The sequence below is a fragment of the Petaurus breviceps genome, unplaced genomic scaffold, assembly GCF_028583685.1.
Source record: "Petaurus breviceps papuanus isolate PSGF00001 unplaced genomic scaffold, PetGlider_PUasm1.0 182, whole genome shotgun sequence".
NCBI lineage: Eukaryota > Metazoa > Chordata > Mammalia > Diprotodontia > Petauridae > Petaurus > Petaurus breviceps.
Genome location: NW_027185786.1, coordinates 5,157,216 through 5,184,494, shown reverse-complemented (window position 1 = coordinate 5,184,494; position 27,279 = coordinate 5,157,216). Strand labels below are relative to the sequence as shown.

General features: G+C 40.4%; 1 protein-coding gene across 1 annotated transcript in view; it reads left to right on the top strand.

The window, feature by feature from the left end:
• The window catches only part of GLG1 (golgi glycoprotein 1), a 147,153-nt gene that overhangs the window by 94,101 nt on the left and 25,773 nt on the right, over window positions 1-27,279 (top strand). The window contains exons 5-9 of the mRNA XM_069087661.1: window positions 4,466-4,669; window positions 5,609-5,680; window positions 7,562-7,745; window positions 13,432-13,646; window positions 20,459-20,580. Of these exons, the coding sequence (XP_068943762.1) occupies window positions 4,466-4,669; window positions 5,609-5,680; window positions 7,562-7,745; window positions 13,432-13,646; window positions 20,459-20,580 (797 nt within the window). The remainder of the gene's footprint in view (window positions 1-4,465; window positions 4,670-5,608; window positions 5,681-7,561; window positions 7,746-13,431; window positions 13,647-20,458; window positions 20,581-27,279) is intronic.

The following is a 27,279-nucleotide window of genomic DNA, read 5'->3' as shown; positions in this document are numbered from 1 at the left end:
GAAATATCAAAAGATAGAATTGTATCCTGGGTAAGGGCTCAGTTGAAGGGAAAGTTTACTATGGAGGTTATGAGACCTAACCATTTACCTGAAACCCCTTCTGTCCTTATGGGCTTATTTCACTTTATTCTCTGGCCATCTTCTATTCATCTACCTGGATGCTCATGCCAGGAGTCTTGGACCCATTTAGCTCCAGAGGTCCTGCCAGGGGGCTCTGCTTTCATTCCACGAGTGATAGAAGACCAAAGATCTTCGGTCCAGCAAGTACAGAGAGCACTGAGTATTTTATAGAGACCTATGTGATAGCAAACTAAGCTTCTCCCTGCTTCTGTTTTTAGAAACAATGAGAAAGCAGTTTTAAATTATCTTAAAGCCCAGTCACTTTATTTTAAGGAACTGTGTATAAAGTTAAGAAGGAAAACCAAGATTCAGGCAAATGGACTAAATTGGTAGCTGGACTTAGAACAGGAAATAACTCCATCTAGGTAAGGTCATTCCCTTAGGTTTATGATCATCATAAAAGAAGAACTCTTTGATTTAGTTAATGGAAATATTCCTTGGGTTTACCTTTGACCTTTCTACCTCTGACCTACAATCTTGCAAAGCTAATCAAAAACCTGTAAACTAAGAAGGTTAAGAGAAAGGAAGAAATGATTGATGTCTGCTAAACTACAGGCCACAGAGCAGATCTGTGTATAGACATAGTAGCAGTAGGGATGCACAGAGATTCACAAGAGACAAAATCAGAGAAGCGGGCAATAAAACTAAGGGCCTTAATTGTCTATAGACATATGCATTCGGTAGGTGATGACTGAAGTAAATGAGAAAGCTGAACACAAGGGAACAAATTTGGCCTTAGAACTATCTCTGAGACTTGGGGTAAAAGCTGTGACCAGATTATGGCTTTGGGACAGCAGTGTAGTAAAGATAACACCTGCGAATAGAACGAAAAACCAGAGGAGGGAAGTGTGCTGGCAAGCATTGGGGTTTAGATCAGAGACAGAAACAAGCAGTGTTGTCACTGGAGTCTGAGCTAAAAGAAGAAATGGAGGAGGAGTTCAGGAAATAAATTACAAGCCCAGCATGGAGGTATTATATAAGTAATGGGAGACTTCACCTGTTTTTCTTTTCTTTTTCTATTTCATTAGAAGTTTGTTTTTACTGATCAGTAGCTTAGCTGGGTGTGGTGAAAAATAAAATTTACATGAAAACATTTCAGTCATCTTAAATCAGTGTGCTTTCTGATAAAGACTTCTTAGCCCCTTGTACAGCTAGAGCTGTTTAAAGATAGTTTGTGGGAAATATATGGGTCAGGGGGTGGGGAGAGTGCAGGTTTCAGTATATGCCAATGGCACTAATTATAGTTCAGGAGCTCCATTGGACTCTTTGTTTAATGATATATTTCCATTGCTAATATTGGCATTTTGTGTTCTTTGCCCCTGAATTCTCCTTTCTGCCCTTCTTAACCCTCTTTGCTGAGATGAGATGGAGTTCAGTGAGACAGAGAGGCAAAAATATATCAGATTACTTGGTATATGTTTTACTATATAGTATGTATTTTATTATCCTATAAATTTGCCTGTTTTGCTGGATTTTTGTTTTCTTTTAAGTTAGCACTATTTAAATCAGTCCTGAGTGTTGATATGCCATTGTTTAGAGTTAACTACTTATTTTGCCCATTTTCCCCAGAAATTCATCTAGGTGATCTTTTCATCATTTTTTATAAATCTGTAGGAATGGAGGCTAGGGTGAAGGAGGAGGGTGATTAGAGAGAAGTTGGAGAGAAAAGGATGCAAGAAACGGGGGGGGGGGGGACACCTTGGGGAGTAAATTGTCACTCTACCTTTGACCACCTAGGTCCTTGGAGTCTAGCAGCACACCATTCCATATTGTACCCAGCTATAGGCCTGCCCCTCCTCACTCTTTTCAGGCCACTTTACCAGCATCTGCCCTTGGACAATAACTCTTCATGGTGCTGCCAGCTCAGTGCCTCAGCCCTGCTCTCACTTTTTCCTGCCTTGCCTCCTCCTTAGAGGTTTCCAAATGGAAGTCGGATAAATGCTTTTGATAGCAAAGACAAATCATAACATTCTTTTTTTTTTTTCCGTAAAATTTTGAGTTCCAGATTTTCTCTTCCCTTTCCCTCCCTCCTCCCTAAGTTGGTAAACAATTTGATCTAGGTTATATATGTGTAAAACACAGGCTAAACACTTTTGATAATGTGTAAAAGTTTCTTTTTTCAAGTATCCATTGGACTGCATGGACTCCAAGATGCCTTCTAACTCTACCTGGCCTCTGTCCTATCCCCCAAGAGCCCTGTGTCTGCTAAGGTGACAACAGGGCAATGTAATCAATATTAATATTAATATGTTACTGAGAGAGACCCAGCTTCAGTCCAGATGTATTTTTAATGCTATGATGTTTTGTTTTATGTTAAATACCATTGACTGTGAAATAGAAAGTTCAAAGTAAATGTCACCTTATTTTTAGAAAAACAAATTCCAGATTGAACCAGGCATGTTGGAGGAGCCATTATTCCAGAATAATTGCTTTTCTCAGTTAGCCATTCTCTGGCTCACTTGTGGATGGATGTCTCTTTCCCTTTCTGGTCTTGCTATAATGACCAACCCCTCCCTCCCTCTCTCTCTCTCTCTCTCTCTCTCTCTCTCTCTCTCTCTCTCTCTCTTCTTTCCTTCTCTTTCTTTCCTCCCTCCTCCTCCCTTCCCCCCTACCCTTCAGATCATACCCTGTACTCAGGAAAGGTGCTCACTAACCTATTTGTGTCTGGTAAGCCTTATCTTTGTTTAGATAAGTTCTAAAGAAATCCTGAGTAGTAAGTAGTTCAGGTAAAACAGAGATCTAGTCAGGTTTATTTTATCATCTGAAAGATGGGCTAACAGGTTGGAAAGGTGTAGTAGGCAGAGATTCCCAGAAATGTCTGTTATTAGACTATTCCCCATTAAATGGCAAACAATATCTCAATTGGTTTTTTATGTAAGCATTATGCTCCTTAGCTTATTTCCCAGGAGAAGGACAAGATCAGGGTAGTGTAGTAAACAGATGACCTAACATATCCCTGGCTGAAAGTTTTGGATTTCAGCACTTCCTGACTACAACATGCCTTTCCCTCTTAAGCACAAGTTCTTGTCTCTGCTTTTTTGGGTTGCTTCATTTATATTGGTCTGTCAGCACTGTGATAGCCCGAATAGAGTGTTTTCTACCCAGTATTTATATTTAGCTAGATAGTTTAGAACAAGGCAACAATCTGCTTTCCTGGTTCTGGGCATCCTGGGGGAGTGGGGGGGGTGGGCTGGTTCTCCATCCCACCCCCAGCCCTGCCCCCAAGCCTTTGGCCTTAGTTTGAGGTGAGAGGCCATGTGACCTAGTGAAGAGGCCACCGGGGCAGCCCAGAAGAGCAGATTCAGCTGATGAGCAATGTCCTCACCTGGCTGTTCTCTAATTCACTGAGTTCAATCCCTAACCCCATTCTGAGATGTAACAGAAAACCTCATTCCTTTTTAATCCAGTCCTCCAGTAGTTTGTATGCATCAATAAAAATTAGACTCTTAGTATTAGAAAGTATCTCTCTTTAGTTGATAAAGCAAATGTTCCCAAATATAGGAGTAGGAACTTGAATAGAAAATCTTCTGGGAAGTTTCCTATGTGCCATTGACACAGCTTATGTTTGCTGACCAGTCTTCTCTTCTTTGCAAAAAACAGCAACTTGTTGTCATGGTGATCAAGCAACTATGCAATTAAAGATAATTTGATGATCTTAGGAAAATACTCAAAAGCAGTATGCTTAAATGGTGGTAATCTTGTTAAATCGTATTAAGACAAAACCAGATACATTGGAGGAAAGTATTCTCACTCTGAATCATAGGTGTTTAAGTGGGAGCCTAACAGTCTAGAGAGAAAGGGAGTAAGAACAGTGACTACAAACTTCCATGGAGTGCTTTTCTTCTGACTTTCTTTTTTCTCTCTCTCTTTAACCTGCCTAGAAGTATAAGTATTTGAGAACCAGCTGTTCCGTAGAGAGTAGGAAGATTTCCATCGTCTAGCACTTGACACTGAACAAAAGTGTTTCTGTATTAGTATGAGCATTGATTTTTAAAAGAGCATCAAAGTGCTCACCTTGAATTTTTTTAAATGCCATTTCTTAATTCTAAAGGTGACCAGCCCACCTGCTCCTGTCTCCATTCACAACATTTATGTGATTCTACTTTGATCAAGAGATTTAGGTTCAGGGGTGCCTCAGGATGGTCAGGTCATCTTTGGTTTCTGATTAGCATAACTGTGAGTTTCGGCACTATTTTTTGCAATTGATGTTTATTTGAGACCCCACTTTATACTTGGGTATGAAGTATAGAGTGATCCCAGTACTTTAGAAAGTTAAAATAAAATCAGGACAACTAATCATGTAGCAGAGAATCTCTGGTATTAGGGGATCTCTGTTGTGTTTCAGGATGCACATTCACAAGGCGAGGTGGTGGCTTGCTTGGAGAAAGGCCTGGTAAAAGAAGCAGAAGAAAGAGACCCCCGGTTTCAAGTCTCAGAACCTTGCAAAAAAGCCATTCTCCGAGTGGCTGAGCTGTCCTCGGATGATTTCCACTTGGATCGGCATTTGTATTTCGCTTGCCGAGATGATCGGGAGCGTTTTTGTGAAAATGTGAGTCAGCTCAAAAGAGAATATTCTTTCCTTCTTTTCTCTTTTTTCCCATGGTCCCACCCTCCCCCTGAAAAGATCAAACCATCACACTAAGAGAAACCATTGGAACCTAGAGTGGGTAAGATTGGCATGAGGAATATGATAAGGGATAGTCAGTTTGTTTTCATTGGTTTCATGTGGCTTCAAGCATTTCCAGTGTTAATCTCAGCAGACTGTTTCTGAGTGCCTTTTCCCCTCTGTCATCTTTAGGAATGCCAACTTACTTTATTACTGAGTTTCCCATCCTGAAACAGACCATTTGATTTATACTTCGATCTTCTCTAAAGAAGCTGGTTTTTAGCGCTCCTTGGCCATAGTTTTGCTATTTGCTTATGCGTGTTTTTCCCTATGCCAGGATATTGGCAAGCTTTTTTTGTGCCAAGAATTGGGTGGTGCCCTCCAAATGCTTTAGCAGAATTCTTGTTTTACTAGTACCTAATAAAGAATATCTTGTACCTACCCTTTGAACAAAGAATATCCGTGAAGTATGTTTATTTCAGCTCTGCACATAGCTTGAATTAAAAGCTGTAACAATCATTGTCATTTTTTGAGTTTCACTTAGATGGTATAGGAGGGTGACTAAATCCAGTGTGAAGTATTTTTTTTCTCTTAACTAGCACTTTTTATGTGAACAAAAGACAATAGCCAAGGATCACAGGAAGGAAATTCAGTCTTCATTTATTCTCCCCAACCCTCAGATCTCTGTGGTCAGTCCAGAGTTCCTAATTTGCACTAGTAGCTAAGCCATTTGTTCAAGTGCACTTGACTTTTGGATAGCTTTAAAGGCAGATTTTCCATATAAGTGTGCTGTTACAATATGGTTGGTTCCCAGTGTAACTCCTTGGTTTATAAATTAGCCTCAATTTCTACGATGACTAATGTATATTTCCCATCTTTCAGACACAGGCTGGTGAAGGCAGGGTATATAAGTGCCTCTTCAACCACAAATTTGAAGAATCAATGAGTGAAAAGGTGAGAATGGTTCTGAAATAAGCGGATCTTCCCTATTCTATCTCAAGCACTTTTCCTCAGCTTCAGACACTCTGAAGCCTTCTTTTTTCACAAAACTTTCTCTCTTAAACTCATTTACCACAACATGTAAATAACTGGTGAGACATAGTTTTCCCATAGGAATTCTATTTTAATTATCCAAAACCCCTATTTGGGCTTTAAATAAAGGAATCAATGACTAATTGTGCCGTTAGAAAAAGCAGTACTAACATGGAAGTATCAGAGACTTTGGAAAGAGAGGACTTACATACAAATCCCATTCCTGACTGCTCTCTGTGTAGCCTCAGGCACATTTAACCTCCCTAATTAGAAGTGTCCTTGCTTGTAAAATGAGGAAGTTGGACTCTGACCTCTAACATCCCTTCCCAGTCTAGATATGTGATCTTAGGTTTTATAGGTATCAGCCAGGCTACAGAATAGAATGTGTTTTGACGGGGAAGAGGTTGCTTTCCCTAGTGCTAGTGTAATTAATACAGAATCATACCATATAAGACATTTACTTACTTATGAAGTCAGTCCTCCACCTATTCCTATTGTCCATAATTTCCAGAAAATTTGGGCTTAGAAAATCAAGAGAGAACATTGTATACAATAACAGCAATATTGTTTTAAGAACAACTTTGAGCAAAGAAGTCATTTTGACTATTGTAAATATCCAGATTAACTACAAAAGACATAATGAAGGAAGATACTATCTGCATCCAGAGAAAGAATTTATTAATAAAAGTATGTATAGAATGACTTTACATATATATGTGTGTGTGTGTGTGTGTATACACATATGCATGTACATATTTGTGTCTAATGGTAGCCATCTCTAGGGCAAGGTTGGGGGGAGGAAGAAAAAAATTTCATGATAACTTTATTATATATTTAAAAGGAATAGCAAGTTGTACATAATAGATTTGCAGTTTCATGTACAATTATCTTTTTAAAAATTATACTGTGGGGGCGGTTAGGTGGCACAGCGAGTAAAGTGCTGGCCCCGGAGTCAGGAGGACCTGAGTTCGAATCCGGCCTCAGACACTTTACATACACAAAAAAACTAGCCATGTAACTTTGGCAAGTAGCTTAACCCCAATTGCCCTCCAAAAGGCAAAAAAAAAATACACACACACACACACACACACACACACACACACACACACATACTGTTATGGAAATGCTTGTTTTATTATAAATTTAAATAAAATAATTTTTTAAAAAGATAATATCAGGTGGTACTACATGTATACATTTTAGCAATTGTCCTGATATATATTGACACTACTCTTTGGTTTTTGTCTATGCGCTGAATATTCATCAGAAATATTTTGTAGTTTTGAAAATAATTCTCTCAGCTGATTAACATTCTTGTGCTGCTTAGGAAGTGATTAACGATATTAGTTTTGTGTATCCTTGTACTCTCAAATCTTTTTAAAGATGTAAAGCTCCATGTAATGAAAATTCATAAGATAAAACTTTCAGATATTTATGCCAGTTGCCATTTTGATTCTGGTAAGATTAGTGGTGAAGTCATTATAAACAGGTAAAGATGACTTTGGGACATCTCTTAGATGTCCTTCCAGCTATGGCAGCTGCTCCTTTGATAGCAAAACCAACTTGCATTTTTCCCCTAATTCTTGTACGAAAGTTTTCAGCCTCACATATTATTGAACCTTAACCAAATTTGAAAGTAGATTTTCTGTCAACAGTCTCAGCTGATGAAACAACTGATATTCTTAGCTGTGGATTTTCTTGTTTTAGAGAATGCATGTGAACAGCAGAGTAATGTGTGTCCTTATACCCCTCTGTTTCCTCCCTCTTTTTCTCTCTCCTTTTTTGTTTGTTTTTTTTTTTCAGTGTCGGGAGGCATTGACAACTCGACAAAAGCTGATTGCCCAAGATTACAAAGTCAGTTATTCACTGGCAAAATCTTGTAAGAGTGATCTGAAGAAATATCGATGTAATGTGGAAAACCTTCCCCGGTCCAGAGAAGCCAGGCTCTCCTACCTTCTGATGTGTCTAGAGTCTGCTGTACATAGAGGTAAGGGATCATAATTTTTTTCTCCATTTTGTGCCCCTTTCTCCTTTTTGCAAGGAAAAGGATTGGCATCAAGAAGGAAGATCTCCTCTGGCAGATATAAATGTAATAGTGTGAGAGCTTGGTTCTAATCTTAGAGACTAGGGTATTTCTTTTCATTCCTGTTGATTTAGGATCCCAGGGCACTAGACTTTACCAGCATTGAAATAAAAAGTTTGGGGGCGGCCAGGTAGCACAGCGAGGAAGAGCACTGGCTCCAGTGTCAGTGTCAGGATGACCTGGGGATTGAATCCGGGCTCAGACACTTAGCACCCACCCAGAAATACCTGGCCGTGTAACCTTGAGCAAGTTACTTAACCCCAATTGCTTAGGGGCGGCCAGGTGGCTCAGCAGGTAAGAGCACCGGCTCCAGTGTCGGGATGACCTGGGGATCAAATCCGGGCTCAGATACTCAGCACCACACCCAGAAATAACTGGCTGTGTAACCTTGAGCAAGTTACTTAACCCCGATTGCTTTAAAAAAAAAAAAATAAAAAGTTTGCCTTTTTAAAGCTTCATTTAAAGTCCTTTTAGATTAGTGATTCCCAGTCTTGATTTTTGTTACACCTTAATGGTTTCCCTTAGTTTTAAAATTTTCAAAGTCAGTTTAGTTTTACTTCACTTTTAATTTAAGGACTTTATGACTTTTTTGCTGTAGCTACAGGATATTTTCAGTGACAACTTAAGCATAAGTTTAGTGGTATAAGAGGTATCATTGAGGAAATATATGATCAGAAAAGAAGAGGGTGAGTAGTCATGTGGTGAGATCACAGACTATCAGATGGACAGGCATTTGGGTTCTACTGGTACCTACAGAAAATGTCATATGGGTTAGATTAAGGATTTTTAAATAGGTGTTGGTGAACTTTTTAATGACTATATTTCAGTATAATTGGTTTCATTGTAATCCTGTGTATTTTATTTTATGCTCCAAAATCATTGCTCTGAGAAGAGGTCCATTAGTTTCATAGACATAGACTGTAGGTGTCCATGACATTAAAAAAAGGTGAAGGCCCCTTAACCTAGAGGAGAAGTAGGTTTTCTGTAGAAATTTGGTGAAAAAACATGGATCCAGCTATACAAGATCTAGAAAATGCACTAAACCAAAGCCTGATGGGAAAATTCAAGAAAAAGTCAGTTTGACATTTTTCAAGCTCAGGTTGGCTTAGAGAGACAAACAGATCCATAGACATTGGCCACAAGCTTGCTGGAGCACAAGTAGCATTTTTGCACCCAGGCAGGGGACTGTGCACCAGGATAAGAGGAAGCCCCAAATCCCTAGTAGGGTACTGAGTGCAGGATGCAAGAACAGGTGCCAGCTGGCAGCTTTGTCATCTACTAACCAGGTTTCAGCCACAGGTGGAGGAGAGGACCTCTTCCTAGGACTGTCACTCTAGGCTAAAAAGCAGTGGTGGGCCTTGGGCTGTGTGCCAAGAGAAGAGTAGAACTTCCTCACTGGGTGATACTGACCAAGTCCGGTAACAATCTCCTGTTGCCCAGACTCAAACCCAGAAACGTGCAGAACTCAGACTGGGGGACAGCAGTCAGACTTACTTTAGATCAGACAACTTTGGGAACACTCATGGCTTTCAGATCCCCTGGCCTGAGCTGACCCTGAGAACTGTAATAATATAGCACTCAATGCCCTAAGAAAGCAGCAATAAGACCAGACTAGACTTTCCTTCCAGAAGTGTGCAGAATCTCATCTTAATGTAAAATCTGAAGGCTGGAAGAATGAGGGGTGAGAAATCCACCATAAAAAGCTCCTTTGGTGACAATACACAAACCCAGAAGAAGAGAATTAACTCCAGAACATCTACAGCAAAACCTCAGAAGGAAATACTGACAAGATGAATTTTATTGAAGAGTTCCCACCACCAAGCAAGGGCCTGGGTGTCAACACACTATTTTGCCTGGAGCCGCCTGTCTTGGTTAAATGGCTCAGGATTAGCGTTCTCCCTGGACTGTCTGGACATGAGTTTATGTGCCGCTTCCAGGGACCCGAAGACCATTCCTAAGAGCACTAGTATGTTACAGCAAGAAAGAACCAGAAGAAACTATTGTCCCCAAAGGGTAAGGTGATGACAGGGATGAAGATACTGATGCTCATGCTGAGACCTTGCTTTACCCAGTAACATGTGGGCAGTGTAAGCATTGTTTGATACCGTAGTGTGTGAGTGGCAGCTCTGCATGCAGATCCTGAGAATGAGGACTCAAACGTTGTTATTATTAGAGAGAAGCACATTTGAACAAGGGTAAAGAGACACCTATGAAGAAAGGTTGTCTCATTTAACTGCAAAAGGACGAACAGTGTTGGAATGCTTGTTGAGAGATAAAGTGGCTGGCCTGCAAACAGAAGACTCAAGAAGGGATGATGGGGAGGGTGCAGATGTTGATCACTGTTCCTAAAGGAGCCGACTTGCTTCTCTTTTCATGATAGGGAGGCGGGAGAAGAAGCACATTGATCACTTCTCAACAAGGAGTAGGAACCAGTGCTTTCTCTAGACAGATCTACACTTTCGTCATATCAGTCACCATCACTAGTAAAAGTTTATAGTCTGAAAAGAAGTTTCTAGTCGGTATTAACAGAAACAGATAGATTCACCTTGGTCTGTAATCCCTCCACCTAGACATACATTTCCTGTAAGACATCAGGATCACGTAGTTCCTAGCACAGATAGTTGACAGAGAAAGATGGTGAGGATAAGAGGATAGCACCCCAAAATATGCCTTTTATGTGTGACTGAAGAGGCGGAGTTTATTCCTTCAGTCTCGCCTCTCTACCTCTGCTTTCTTTTATTTAGAATTAATGAGGTAACTATCCATAGGGAATACCTTGAAAAAATCTCTACATCTGTGAGTATCCTAATTAACTATTCAGTAATGTCCCACTAGCCTCCAGTTCTGACAAACTTTTCCTATTTTCATTGTGTTTACTTTACCTTGAAAAACAAAATTTTAAATTATAGACAATAGGGGCGGCTAGGTGGTGCAGTGAATAGAGCACCAGCCCTGGAGTCAGGAGGGACCTGAGTTCAAATCCAGCCTCAGACACTTAACACCTACCAGCCGTGTGACCTTGAGCAAATCACTTAACCCCAATTGCCCAGCCTTCCTCCCTCCAAAAAAAAAGGCAAAAAAAAATTGTAGACAGTTATAATGAATTGGCCTCAAAAGCCACACCATCTTAGGTTCCTGTAAAGATTTAGGGAAGCTGAGAGGTGGCTAGGTGGAGCAGTGAATAGAGCACCAGCCCTGGCGTCAGGAGGACCTGAGTTCAAATGTGGCCTCAGACACTTAACACTTACTAGCCAAGTGACCTTGGGCAAGTCACTTAACCCCAATTGTGCTGCCTTCCCCCCTGCAAAAAAAAAAAAAGATTTAGGGAAGCTGGAATGAAATCCTCAAAATACTATGTGTGACAGTTCTTTTATGCCATTGTAACAGCTGATTAATAAATTTAGTTTTTCTCTGACTAGGGGAAAAGTTTATGACTCATCAAGAGCTAGAGATCCCAGATGATAAAGTGAACAATTTTGATTATATAAAATTTAAAAACTTTTGTACAAACAAATCAAATGCTTTTAAAATTAGAAGGGAAACAAGGTTGCTTGAAAATAAATATTTGCTGTATGTTTCTCTAATAAAGACCTCATTCTTTATAGAGTATGATGCATTACCCAGTAGTCAAGATATTCAGCAGGCAGTTTTCAAAAGAAGAAATCCAAGCTATCAGCAATCATATGAAAAAATATTCCATATCACTAATAATTAGAGAAATGCTGATTAAAACAACTGAGGTTTTAGCTCATACCCATTAGATTAGCAAAGATAGAAGAAGAAAGTGATATATTGGAGGGGTTAGGGAAAACAGACACATTGATGCAGTGTATGTGCAGCTGTGAATTGGGCTTTCCATTCTGGAAAACAATTTAAATGACTTAAAAGTTACTAAATTACACACCTTCTGACCCAAAGATAACTCTATGGGGCCTATATCCCTCTAGGAGAGCACCAAAAAAAAAAAAAAAGGAGGAAAAGGATTTATGTATATACAAAAGTAAATATAGCAATTCTTTTCATATTAGCTCCAAACTAGAGACTAAAGGGGTACCCACCTATCAGTGAATAGCTAAACAAATTATAGTACATTAATATTATTGGAATATTATTATTTTCCATTATTGCCTTTCTCTCAACAAAAACCCTCATTTTTTTTCCTCCCATCTGCCTAATTGAGAAAGAGAAACAAAACAACCCCGTTATAAACATGTATAGTCAAGCAAAACAAATTCACACATTGGCCATGTCCCAAAAAGATGTGTCTCAATCTGCATTCTGAATCTATTACCTGAATTTCATTCATTGTGTCCTCTGGAATTGTGATTGGTCATCCTGTGTTGAACAAGTTCCTAAGAATTTTAAAGTTTTTTCTCTTCAGTATTGTTATCACTGTATAAATTGTTTTCTTGGTTCTGCTCCCTCACTCTCCATCAATAAATACAAGTTTTCCCAGGTTTCTCTGAAACTATTCCCTAAATCATTTCTAGTAGCACAATAGTATCCCATCTCATTTACTCAAATGGTGTTTAAGGCTTTGTTTTCTCTCCGTCCTCCCCTGCCAGAAAATAAAAGGGTGGTGGTGGTGATCAGGTAGAGTCAGTATAGGATAGCAAGGAAAAAGAAACAAGGATCATTGAGCCCCGCCCACTCCCCCCCTTTTAATGAAGAGAAGAGAAAGAAGAAAATTCAGAAAGAAGTACAGAAAAGCAGGATAGCTTTGAAAACTATGAGTTGAAGTTATTATATGTTTAAAAATATAAGAATCTGCAATTTGGTGTACAATTTTGTTTTCCTGTTCTACTATGTTTATGGACATAGGTGGAAAAGAAACATGATCTTTTCACTTTATTACTCTATGATCTAGAGGGGAGGAGAGAAGAAATAATATTGAAGCCCACAAAACAGTATCCAGAGACGTAATGTAGTGTTTCTTTTAGTGCTGGACAGAATAGTATATAGATTAAGTACCAGAGTTGAAAAAGAGATAACTGAAGGCTGAAGTAGTCAAGGAAGGAGACCTCATGGCTAACATCAAGTCTGATTCTCCAATATAGTATGCCTCTTATGTTAGTACTTGGCCATTCTTTATGATCATTGTGGCAGATAACATCAATTTGGTTGCCATTTTTGCTCCAGTTCTCACTTCTAATGATGAAACATTCACAGTGTCACTTCAAAGGTGTGCAGTCAGTCTAAGACTGGATTGGGGAACCTGCAGCCTCAAGGCCACATGTGACCCCTCTAAGTCCTCAAGTGCGGCTCTTTGACTGAATCCAAACTTCACAGAACAGGTCCCCTTAATAAAATAATTTGTTCTGTAAAACTTGAACTCAGTCAAAAGGCCTCACCCAAGGCCACATGTGGCCCCGAGGCTGCAGATTCCCCCCCTGAGAGAGAATGCTTTATACCATACTTAGCAGCTGAATTTTAACTTTCTTTTGTGCTCCTAAATCCCGAACCAAGTTCAGAGTTTTAAATCTTAATAGTAAGTGTAGCTTATGTGTTCTGATTACAGAAAATTTGTACTTCTGAATCTGATTCACCTTCCTTAATACTGTGACTTATCTCTCTCTTATGTGTGGTTTAGGTCGACAGGTAAGCAGTGAATGCCAGGGAGAAATGTTGGATTACCGACGCATGTTGATGGAAGACTTTTCTTTGAGCCCTGAGATTATCTTGAGCTGTCGAGGGGAAATTGAACACCATTGTTCTGGACTACATCGAAAAGGGCGGACTCTGCACTGTCTGATGAAAGTAGTTCGTGGAGAGAAGGGGAACGTTGGAATGAATTGCCAGCAAGCGGTAAGGAAAGAATTGTTCTGCCATCTTAATGTTACATTTCAGCAGCTAGAGAACTCCTTCCTGACCTCACCCTGACCCAGTGTATACCCTTTACAGAATATCTGTGAAAGCTCATTGATATGCACTTGGTTCTAAGTATCAAATTCAGTAGGACTGTTTCTCAAGGCAGACTTCATTTAAGGACATGGAATTTGCTATCGAGCCATCACTGGAGTGCATAATCAGCAGTTGCCATTTTTACTTAAAGACACAGATGAAAAATATTCTTTGCCATTGTTTTACAGTGAAAGGGTCATTTCTTGTGGTGGGTATTTTTAAAGCCAGTCATTAGAGCCAGAGCAGCTCCTCATAAAGGGGAAAAGGTCTTCAGACTCAGGAGGACAGGTCTGCATTCATGGTTTTCATGGTTGCTTTCACTGAGTCTCAGAGGTGTAGGACAGACAGTAGAGGAAGCTAATGATGTTTAGGAGTTGTTTCCATTGTTGATATGTAGAGCCTCTATCTTGCTTAGTTTCTCAAAACCCCCTATTTACTGTTAGAAGAAACCAGCGATGCAAGAGAGAACAAAAGCATACCCACCCATCAGTATTTCTTGCTAGCCCTTTGGCTGTCCCCATTCCAAGGCATTTGGAGTGTTTTGATATTTTCTAAATAGCAAAATTATTCTCAGCATTCTTTAGGTGGGAATATTAACAAATCATTATTCATCTTGGTTTTGTAGGTGAGTGATTATAAGCATGGTAACTAATCTGTAATTTAGATGGCAAATATCAAGGTCTTTTAGATATAACTCACTTGTGTTAACACTGTGGCCCCAATTTTATTGCTTTTCACAAGATAAAGTCTTTTTTTTTTTAAAGCAGTTTGGGATAACAATAGCATCCTTGGGCACCCTGCATATGAATTACTTTTTTCATTATGAGAACCCGAAATTCCAAGGACAGAGTTTAACTAAATATTCTGACCTTAATTCTTTTTTTAAGCAATTGAGGTTAAGTAACTTGCTCAAGGTTACAAGGCCAGTTATTTCTGGGTGTGGTGCTGAGTGTCTGAGCCTAGATTCAAACCCCAGGTCATCCCGACACCCACCGGTGCTCTTATTTACTGAGCCACCTGGCCACCCCTCTGACCTTAATTCTTAAGAAAACATTAGAAAGTTTTAATCAGTTTTTTATTTTGAAAATGACATTTTTATTAAATTTTGGGTGTTACTTTGCTGTTATTTCTTAGCTGAAAACAGAACTTTATGACCTATTCTACCGCATTGATATAGAATAAAATTGTATACTGCTTCTTATTTTTTATGTCCTCCTCTTAAAAGTAACATGCTAAATTGGAATGTGGCATCAAGTACTCTGTAGAAAATTGGTCTCCTTAGTAAGAAAGAAATTGGAAAAATTGGAGACAGTTATAACCTGTTCTCCCAAAATGCCAAGTCAAGCTTATTAGGAAGGTTTTTAGATGCCTCTGGTCTGAATTTTTCATTGTGATTTCTCCCCCTGGTAGCCTTGGAACTGTGGTTAGCTTTTATGTGCACAAATTTAAAATAATCAAATATTAAAAATAATCAGAAATAAACTGAGACATCTGGTGTCTGTACATTCACCCACAATGTAATAGGGACCAAGGGGAAGAAAAGATTTGGTTTTAGCTATTTTTGAAACCTGAGCAAATGTGAAGCTTTGCTTCTTTTTAGTATTAAGACACATGGAATAATGGATTGTAAAGTGGGTGAGTTGTCTGTAGTAATCATCTTAATTATTTTCCATACCTGTGAAGAAATAGTGCTGTTTCCCATTTGGAAATTCAGCTTTTTGAAAGAGATTGTGACTCAGATTCAGAAATAACTGCCATTGATTTCCCACTAGATATCTGTAATAGAAATGCTTTCCAAATATAGAATGTCAGGAACTTTAAAATCCTCAGATGGCAGCAGTAGTCAGTTCCTCAAACTGATAGCCCAGCCTTCTGCTTCTCCCCTGGTATAATTGTGATCACTCCAAGCCTTGTTTGCAGTCAGTGAAGAAATTAAACAGCAGTGGTACATTTGGAAACCACTAGTGGTATTTGAGACTGGCCAGGTGGGAAAACAGTGCATTCCCCTTAACTTGAACATTGCTTACCTATTGAAGAGTAGTGAGTCAACAAAAGGAGTTTGCTTTCCCTTGCTCTCTGTTCCATTATCAAGCTCATTTGGGATGGTTTATTTCTCCCTTCCTTTTTTCTTAGAAATTTCATTCCTTGACACAACCAACTTCCATGTGAAATTTGAAGCGCCTGACATCCATTTATATACCCATGTGGTTAACCATTAATTTTAGCTGTTTTCCGTTTACTGAAGATGTGATTTAGTGACCTTTCCCTAACTGGTAAACTACAAAACATATATTTTAATCACATAATTTCCTGTTACACACTGACTCAGTACATATTTAATCTCTTGACTTCAGCTTAGTTCATTTAGGCAGGGGCTCTCCAGAGCCAAAGAAAATGACTTCCTCATCTATTTTCTGTACCAAGCACTGAAGTGCTTTGCCAGATTTCACACATACATTCTAGGGACTAGAGGTAGGTGAACAAGGCCTCAGCACCCATTTCCAAGCCACTATGGCCAGAATTCCCAACTGGCAGCAGTAATCCTTGGAGCTTGCCTGAACTGGGGCGTTTATTGTCTTTCCCTGCAGTTCTGTCTTATCTGCACCCCACCTGTGACCATGACTTGTCTATTGTTCACATTCATTTAACAGGCAGCTTTTGTTGGAATTCTGCTATCCTGTGTGAATGCCAGACAGGCTGCCTTAGGAAAAAGTATATTTTGTTACCCTAGAAAGGAAGGAAATAAGCATTTATTAAATACCTACTGTGTGCTATACCTACATTAAATACCTATATTGTGCTAAGCAGTTTACGAATATTATCTCATTTAATACTCACAACAACCTGAGAACTTTGTGCTGTTGTGATCGTCCCCATTTTACAGATGGGGAAACCAAAGCAGACAGAGATCAATGACTTTCCTAGGGTCACGCGGCTAGTAGATGTTCAAAGTCAGATTTGAACTCAGGTTTTATCAACTCGAGGCAGAGCATTCTTATCTGTTGGGCCACCTAGCTGACTAAAGATGTCGGACACATTCTTTGTAACCCTCTGTAACTTACTTAAGCTCCCAGTTTTCTAGACAACTCTCCAGAACTGCTCTGGTTCTGACCTCTGACAAATGGAACAGCCCTTTAAATACTTACAGACAATGATCATGTCCACCTTTAGTCTTCTCTTCTTTAGGATAGCCAGGTCCATTTCCTTCAGCTGCCGCTAAGATGCCCGTGGGCTGAAGGCCTTTTCCTGTCCTAGTTGATTTCCTCAGGACCCTTCTGAAAACCTGGTCCCCAGAACTGGCCATGGTGCTCTGAGAGAGGCCTGACAAGACACCTCCTGACTCCTCACAACCACTGGCCTCCTCAGTGCCCAGCATAACTTCATTAGCTTTCTCAGCTGGGGTGTCACAGTTTTGACAGTCACAGCCTGGATTCCACCTCCAACCACAAGTGTTCCACTTTCTTAGAAACTCTGAAATTCCTCATTACACTTTTAATTCATTGAGCTTGGGATCCATTGAAACTCCCAGATCTTTTTCAGAACAATTATATACCCACGTCTCCCTCATCTTATTCTTGTACAGTTGGTTTTTACATTTATTGCTATTGAGTTTCATTGTTAGATTCAAGCCAATGGTCTCACCTGTCAGGGTCCCTTTGGATCCTGATTTTGGTTTTCTGCTTTATTAGACCTCTCTCCTAGCTTTGTATCTTTTGCAGAGTTGATTGTATACAGTGTTGATGTCACTGGTAAAAATGCTAAATATCCCGAGGCCAAAAGAGATCCCTTCTGTACTTCCCTAAACACCTCTGCCTGCTTTGACTTTGAACCCTTAACCACTACTCTTTGATTCTGGCTATCCAACCAATTCTAAATCTATCTGATTATATTACTATCTAATCTATATCTCTCTTTTTCCCTGGGGTACTGTGTGAAGCCTTATCAAAAGCTTTTCTGAATTTAGATAAACTGTAGTCACTGAATTCCTCTCTGAGACTGATTTAGTTATCTTATCAAAAAAGGAAATGAGGTTAGCCCTGAATGGCCTGTTCCTTTTTCTTTTTTTTTATTTAGAACAAACATCAAATACAGTGAGCATTTCCATTTATAATAGAACAGGAAAAAGATCTATAATTGAAGCTGTGAATCTGTATTATATACAGATTCTTTTCTTTTTATGTATGTAATAAATTTAACACGTAACTTTCAAAACTCTTCTGTTATTCCTCCTGGCCTTCCTTCTGTTCTCGTTTATATGTTTTTTTTTAATGCTTCAATGACACTTTTTTTCTCTTTTGGCAACACTTCATCTGTCCTTTCTTTCCTTTCCCTCTCTTAGCATAGAGAGTGGGGGAAAAGAAAGATTGCTATTAAAAAGCTACCTTTATTTAGCAAATAAGCATAGTTAAGAAACTGACAGCTTCCAAACATGTATGGCATGACCTGTTCTTGATGGAGTTAATGTGGACATTTTGTATTCATTCTGTCTGTCTCCCTCTCTATTTCTCTTTCTCATTATCAAGCATTTGCTTATATTTCTATCCCCCAAACCTTTCCCCTTATCTAAACATAGATTTCTTGTTCGCATATTAGTCCATCACCTCTGTCAGGAGGTAGGTATCATTCTTCATTGGGCCTCTAGAATCATGTGATTCATTCAGAAACTTCTTAATAATTGAAATCAGGCTCCCCGACCTATAATTTGTAGATTCTGTTGTCTTTACTAGTTTTGGAAATCAGGATACTTACTATTCAATCTTGTGATACTTCTCCTATTTCACGTATCACTGACAGTGGTTCAGCAATCACATGTGATCACATCTACTGTCAGACAGGTAGGAGAACCAGGATAGAAGAGCTTCTTGGAGTCCTAGAGAGGAGAGATCATAAGGGAGAAAGGAGTGATTGATGATATAGAGAGGTCAGTAAGGATGAGGTTTGAGAAAAAGCTCTTAGACTTTTTCGATTAAGATATCACCTGGTCAGAAGCCAAAAATGCAGAGCTTAAATAAAGGAGTAAAGTAAAGGAAGTGGAGACATCAATTATAGATGTCCTTCAGAAGTTTAGCCAGGAAAGGGAAAGATAAGGAATGACAGCTAGGGGTGGACAGATCTAATGAGAACTTTTGGAGGGTGGGGAGATTTATGCCTGGGAGAAGCAGCCAGCAGATTGGGGGAGTTCGGAGATAAAGAAAAATGAGCATGACAAAGGGGGCAATCTGCTGGAGTAGATGAGATAAATTGGGGTCATTTGTTTATGTGAAGATGTGTCCAGGAAGTCCATAGTGGAATCTCTTTTGGGGTTGCTTAGAGGCAGTGGTAGAAGGAAGGCTTGGAAGTAGCCATTTGTAGCAAGGAGTATTCCATTCCCCCAGCTACCACCATCTGGGTCTGGGGTCTGATTGAATGTGCAATCAAGGCTGGAAATCATAGCCAGGGAAGCTGTCTCATCATGTGGGAGCTAGATGGGTCTCAATGACTACAAGAAGATGGAGGGAACAAGAGAGGAAAAGGTTTAAGATGAAATCTAGTTTTGTTGTCTTTGGGTCAGACATTTCCAGAGAACTCATTGGAAGGGATGTGTAACTTTCAAATAGGCCACTGGCAGGGGGGGGCGGGGGGGGGAAGGGGTTGGGAATAAGGGATTAGGCAAGGGAGAGAGTGATGTTACAATAATGACATCCTGGAGTTCCAAATCACTGGGATGGAGAGAATTTCTCTTGGCTGAACTTCATGGCTGGAATATTCTCTCCTTTACTGGATTCCTTCGAGTTCTATCTAAAATACTGTCTTATATAGGAAGCCTTACCCAACCTCTCTTAATTTTAATGCCTTCCCACAAAATTTTTTCCTATTTAACTAATACATATTTGTTTTCTTATTGTTTCCTCCATTAGATTGTGAACTCCTTGGAGTCAAAGACTGTATTTTGCCTTTTTTGTGTGTGTCTTCAATGCTTAGCATAGTGTTGGGCATGTAGTTCCTTCTTAATAAATACTTATTGATTATTGATTATCCATACTTCCTATACATGGCTTCTTGTTCCTTCTTTTGCAACCTTGTCCAGGGGAAGCTGAATATGTGGTTCAGACATGACTCAGTCTGTCTAGGTAAGGGATCTTCATTGGATCCAAAATAAAAAAACTTCAGTTAGACACCAGGGAGAAGATACTTGGTAGCACCTAGAAGTTAGTCAAAATAGTGATGTATCTTTGTTATCATTTTGACAAATTAAAGTTGCAAAGAATTGGAAGCAGTAGCTGCCTCACAGATGAAGGAGTATCTAACCAAAATCCAGGGTAGGATTGTAATGGAAGTGACTGTCAAGAGGCCAGAGAGATGTGGAAGGGGAGGATCCAATGAATTCTGTCCAGCCAGGGGCCGCACATACCAGGACTTCTATCATTCAGATGAAAGACCGAGCTAAGAAGGCCCATCCTCCCTTCTAGATGGAGTGTAGCCCACAGCATAGGATGTTGGGCTTTGTTGAGGCATTCAGACTGGTTCTGTCTCTCTTTATTCCTTGGCTGAAGAGATGGTTCTCTTAGAGGGGCAGAGAGATATTGGGAAATGAAGGCCATGTGAAAATAAATGATCAATAAGTTTTTAAAAAGTGACCTTGAAATTGAATAAGTGAATGTTAGTCATTGTATTTGGCATCAATCTGTTCTACTTACTCAGTAACTTTTTTGTTTTCTCAAATTACTCTCATCTAGCTTCAAACACTGATTCAAGAAACTGACCCTGGTGCAGATTACCGCATTGACCGAGCTTTGAATGAAGCTTGTGAATCAGTAATACAGACGGCCTGCAAGCACATACGATCTGGAGACCCAATGTAGGTGCCTTCTTCACATGTACAGTTGTGTTACATTTAGCAGTCAGTCATCAATCAAGTGCCTGTTATACTATACTATACTGTACTGTGCTGTGCTGGCTCCGTGAACACCAAAGGAAATGAGACAGTCCCCGCTCTCACAGAAAGGAAATTCTCCTTAGACAACCTGCCCATACAGAAGGATGTATAGTACAGCTACAAGACAGTCTAGACAAGGGAGACCAGCAGTAGCTTGGGGAGTCATTCAAGGCTTGCTGTAACAAGTGATGTTGGAGGGAAGTAGGGAATTTTGTGAGGAGAAGATGAGTAGGAAATCCCTTCCAGAAGAGAATAAGAAGATCAGTTTAGCCAGAGGGTAAATTATAGTAAGGATATTAATGTAGCTTGAGACTGGAAAGTTACATTAAGGCCAAGTTGTGAAGGGATTTAAAAACTTTAAACTATTTAAAAGGAGTATTTGATCAAAGAGGCAATAGGGAGCCACTGTAGGGGAGTAGTGGGTTACTTTGTTAGCTCCCTTGAAGTTGGAGGGTGGGCAAGATTTGAGGCAGAGAAGCCAGTTAGGAGGCCTTTTCAGTTATCTAATTGAGAGGTAATAAACATGAATTAAGTGGTGACCATGTTTAGTAGTAGGAAAAGATCAGATTTAGAGCTCAAAGTGGCCTTAGAGGCTGATGAGTTCAATGCCCTCATTTTACAGGTGAGGAAACTGAGGCACCAACAGGTCAAGTGAACTGATAATTAAGTGATGAAATTGTGAAATGGAGGCAGGCACACCTGGTTCTTTGGGTACTCACCAGGAAAGCCCATCATGATGACAGGAAGTAGGGCTGCAATCACACTCTAATAAGGTATAGAGACAAGTGGCAAAAGGGGTACAGGGTGGATGGCATGGGAACAGGGGCAGGCAGGATGAGGGAGAGGATGGAGAGAGGGAGAGGCAGGGAGTATCACATAATGTGAGTGTTGGGAGCACTCAGCAGCTTGAACCCAGTGGGGGGAGTACAGGGGTAGAGGGAGGAGGAGTTTGAGATCTCCTTTATATAGGTTTTTGAGGGTACTGACAAACTCTTATCTATACCACCTTGGGATTAGTTCATTAACATAACCAAATCATCTCAAAGTTGTTAGTGAAACTTTAAAAGTTTCAAAATTATCAACACCTTATGGTGATCTGCTGGTCTTACTGCAGAAGTCCAGATGGAACTTTTCTGAGATTTACAAATCATAGGACCAGAAGGCCCTAATGGCAGAGTCTAACTGTCTTCCTCTGATACCGCATATATTACCAGGCTGTAGGTTTTGGTTAATCTATGATAGATTGTAAAATATGCTCCTTTGATCTTTGGGACACTTTATACATGCTGTCCAGGTTCCCTTTTACAATCCTATTTCCTGCTCTTGCCCCTTTATACTACCTCCTGACAGACATTGTCCTGACTAAAAGGGGGAGGCGGTCAGGGGGACCAGAAAAAGACATAATTTTAAGACAGATGCATCCAAGAGATACTGTAGAGACACAAATGGCAAGATTTTGCATATGGTTGGATGTATAAGGTGATAGAGAATAAGAAGGTAAGGATAATACCACAGTTGTGAAACTTGGAAGGCTGGAAGAAAGGGCCATAATTTCAGCATGAATGAAATAATGAGGTTTGGTTTGGGGATTTTTTGGACACATTTTTGAGTTACCCATTTTGTGATCAACAATAGGTCATTGGGAGTGGCATGAGGAGAGCACAGGAAAAGCTCCCAACACTAGATTAATAGATCTGAGAGGCATCAGCATAGAGGTGAGACTGGAAAAAGAAATGTGAAGAGCACTGAGGACATACTCTGAGGATAACATGCCCACAGTTAGGAGGCTATAATGTGCCAGCAGAGAAGACTGAGAGGCCTGGAGAACCTGCACCAGATAGTGTCCCTGAAGCTAAGGGACAAGAGAAAGTGCTCTGTGGTGTTCAGTATTACAGAGAGGAATTTAAAAACCCCTCAGATCTGGCCCTGAGAGCATTTGTATCCGTAGAAAAAGCCATGTCATTTGAGTAGTGAGAGCAGACATCAGATTTTGCAGAGTGTTGACATGAGACGGTAGGACTTGGAGACAACAAGTAGGAATTTTTTTTTCTAGGAGTTTGAGAAAGGAGGAGAAATACAGGATGAGAACTTCAAGGTTTGTTACAGTCAAGTGCAAGGCTCCTTTTAAAGGATAGGGAAATATCTTGGCCTAATTTAAGTAACAGAGAGGAGATTATAATGCAGGCAGTCTTCTGGAGAAAATGAGAAGAGCTGGAATGCAGGTAGACACATGTAGTGGGATTTGCCTTGACCAGAACAGGCACCTCCTTCTCAAAGAAAGTAGGTGAGAAGGGACGGCCAGGTAGCACAACGAGTAAAAGCACCATCCCCAGTGTTGGGATAACCTGGGGCATCGAATCTGGGCTCAGACACTTAGCACCCACCCAGAAACACCTGGCCGTGTAACCTTGAGCAAGTTACTTAACCCCAATTGCTTAGGGGCGTCCAGGTGGCTCAGCGAGTAAAGAGCATCGGCTCCAGTGTTGGGATGACCTGGATCAAATCCGGGCTCAGATACTCAGCACCACACCCAGAAATAACTGGCCGTGTAACCTTGAGCAAGTTACTTAACCCCAATTGCTTTAAAAAAAAAAAAAAAGAAAGTAGGTGAGAGTATGGGATGATCTTGGGGGATTTTGAGAAAAAGGAACTCAGAGCTCTTGCTTTCTGTTTTTTCCATGTAGTGTGAGGCAAGGTCCTCAGTTGGGAGGTGGGAGGAAGGAGGAGGAGGTAATAGAAGGTTTCAGTAAAAAAGAGAAGATTTTACAATATCCCTGAGAGAGAGTGGGTTAGGGCAGAGATATCAGACACAGCTCATAAAGGACTCACGTAGTCCACAATACGAGTAAATACAGCCTGCACTAGATTAAAATGTCATGAGTAAACATTTAACAAAATGAATGAGAATACAATAAAACATAGATAATACATGGTTTTAACCTAAGTCTCTGTGATAGCCCACAGGGATCCTTATGTACAGTTTAGTAGTCCCCATTTCTATTTGAGTTTGACACCACTGGGTGAGGGAGTGAACTAGTGGAGGAATCAAAGGATTTCCTTGCTTTGGTGAAGCCCAGGTGAGGTTAAGTAACTCCATTTGTAGAGGATTTGCCAGCTCGGTGGGTGACCTGCTCCAGCTCTCTTGGGCAGGGTGCAAGGAGGAGCTCGGGAGGCAGATTTCGGGAATGATCTTGGCTTGACTTTTGTCACTTGGTAGGATGGAGGGACTCGAGAGCTGAGGACAGTGAAGCGTTCAGTTGCTTAACTCTAAGCTTGGGGTTGGACAGAAAAGATAGTCAAGTCAGAGCAAAGTGAATTGTCTGGGAAAACACTGAGGGGTAGAGAGATTGGAGGTCACAGATTGGAAGAGGGTAAGACTTGGAGGGAGATGGGAACTTAGGTTATGACCAGATAGAACCATTTCAGAGTTTCTCACTAAGAAAGTGGAACACTTGTGGTTGGAGGTGGAATCCAGGCTGTGACTTTCGGTACTGTGACACCCCAGCTGAGAAAGCTAATGCAGTTATGCCCGGCACTGAGAAGACCAGTGGCTGTGAGGAGTCAGGAGGTTGGTGTCTTGTCAGGCCTCTCTCAGAGCACCATGGCCAGTTCTGGGGACCAGGTTTTCAGAAGGGTCCTGAGGAAATCAACTAGGACAGGGAAGGGCATTCAGCCCACAGGCATCTTAGCGGCAGCTGAAGGAACTGGACCTGGCTATCCTGAAGAAGAGAAGACCAAAGGAGGTGGGGGCGAACATGATAGTTGTCTTCACCTATTTAAAGGACTGTCACATGTGAAGGAGAAATCAGTCTGATTGCATTTATCCCGAGGGGGGGGGGCGGGAGGGCGGGAGGGGGGAACAGAACCATGATTGAAAGGGGAAGGGGGGCTAGGGGTTAGAAAGAGACCAGGAAAGGCTCAGAGTGGAACGGATTGCTTTGAAAAGTGGTGAAGTGGTGAGCTTTTCCTCTTTGGAGGTCTTCATATAGAGGCTAGATGGTCATACAGGAAAGAGATTTTTGTGTTTATTGCTTGAGCTAGATCTATTTCCCTGAATTCCCTTCCATCTCTCAAATTCTGTGATTCTCTGTGTAGCTAAGGTTGAATAGAGGAGTAGACCATAAGATTTTAAAGAAATTAAGAAACTAGAATTCTAAATCACTTGAATGATTTGGGGGAAAAAGAAATTTTGAAATATGTAACTGAATTGTGCATCAACCTTTGTTAAAATTAGTTTTGGATATGAGATCTGAAAACTTTCATGTGGTGTAATTTATGTAAGGTGCTGAATTTGAAGGCTGGGGATCTGGGATTGAGTCCCAGCTCTGATCCTTAACTATTTTTGTGACTGTGGGTAAGTCACTTAACTCTCAGTTTCATTTTCCTCATCTGTAAAATGAAGAGGTTGGAGCAAATGATTCTTTTGCCCTTCCCAGCTCTTGATCTGTTATTCTTCTGTTTATAGGAGAGCTAGGTCATATTTGATCACTAGTATGATGTTGCCCATCACTATCATGGAGCACCATGGCAGAATGAAGAAATAATTGAAAAAACATTTTTTTAGGCACTGTGCTAAGTGCCAGGGACATGGATACAAAAATGAGATAGTTCTTGCCATCAAAGAGTTTACAATTCAATAGGGGACTGTAGCACATAGGGGTGGTGATCTCAGACAGGAGCTGTGGCCTCAGATGTCACAGTAATGGTGAGTGGAGTCATAGGACAGCCAACTGAGCTATTCTTCCCAGAGCAGGAGGTTAAGAGTATTGGGGGGAGGGGGGAGGAATTTTGAGGGAAGATGGAAAATCACCATCCAGGATGGCTGGGCTGGTTGGCATGTCTGGGGCTAGCCATTTAAAGTGTTGGGCTCACTGAGTTTAGTTCAGCTCCAGGGTTGGAGGTCCCAAGGTAATATCAGATCCTGAAATTAGGCAACCTGAGTGTGAATCCAGATTTGCACTTAGGGCAGATGTGATGAGGTTCTTTCCCTCCTTCCAGGCCTAAATACTATGATTCTTTACATGATCATAAATAGCCTTGAATTATGCCACTGAGTAATCACAAAAATGAAGAAAAAAAGACTCACAGGATAGTGTCATATGCCCTGACTCTCCATTTTCTTGAGCTCTTTTGTTGGTTGAATATATTATACATATTTCCAACTTGGTTTTCAACCAAGGAGTCAGTCATAGACAATTATGTATTATGTACTTTTATCCAATTAGTGGAATTTGTCAGAATTAGAATGAGAGGGAAATACTTAGTTTTCACAGTATTTAAAGAATCTGTATTCTAGTTGAGGAGGCACAACTCTTATCCATAAATAAAACTGACATCCCTTAGAAGGATGGAAACAGCTTCAAGTTACTATAGTATACATAAGTATTTGAGATAATTGTACACGTGCTAGCACAAAGAAAGGAGCTAAAGTAAAGAAAGGCAAAGGAAATCTTCTCCCAAGTGTAAGTTCCTATTTGACCTGGGAAAGTAGCCAAGTCCTTGTTTTCCAAAGCTACAGAAAAATCTAAGTAGGTCATGAACTCCCTCACTTCACCTACTCTGCACCGCAGAGCCTCCCTGTGTCTTTTGTCATCTTTTCCTCTGATCCAGTCTCTGAAGCCAAGGCAGCCCTTTCCCTTCCCAAGATCAGCCTTCCGCTTATGCTCTCGTTCTCATCTCCTCCTGCCTCCTTGAGGACCTTGACCCCTTCTAATCATTTTCTCTCATCTTTACTCTCTGTCTCTGCTGACTTCTTTCCTCCATCCTACAGATGTGCCTGAGCTCATATCCATAGAAGCCCTTCATTTGACCCTGTCTTTCCCCTGAGCACTTCCACTGTATAACTTTCTTCCCTTTCACAGTGAAAGTCTTAATATGTTTTATCTTTCTTGTTGACTTATTTTCACTCTACCACTCTATTAAAAACTACTTTCTCCAAGCAACCTTATTACTTTATTACTATTAAATCCATTGTTCTTTTCTCATTCCTTGATTCTTCAGTTTTTGCAGCCTGATACCATTATCCATTTTTTCCTCCTAGCTATTCTGTCTTTAATTTTAGTCATATTCTTCCTAATCTTCTCCTACCTATCTTAATTGCTATTCTCTTTTGCTTTATCATTGTTCATTTCTCATTCCCTAATCATAGGTAGCCCCTCAGAACCCTGTCTTGGGTCCCTTCCATACACTTCCTTGGTGTTCATACCTACTTTCACTGATTCAGTCATCTCTAAGTTGTTAACTCTTAAATTACTATCTATCCAAACTTTAATCTCTCTCCTTAATCCTCATTCTGTATCTTCACCTAAATATCTTGTCACCAGTTTATGCTCAACACGTCCAATAGAACCTCTTCTCCAGATTTCCCTATTTCTTTTAAAGGTATCATCAGTCCCCCAGTCACTTTTGGTTTCTTTCCTCTTCATCACACCTCACGTCCAGTCCATTGCCAAGTTTCATCGGTTCACCTCCATGTCACCTTCTCCCTCTAATAACCACCACTGTTTGGGGTCCTTATCACCTTCTGCCTGAACATTGACCTCTTGAATGGTCTCCCTACTTCCACTTTCCCACCTTTGATCCATCTTCCACATGACTCCCAAAGTTATCTTCCTAAAACAA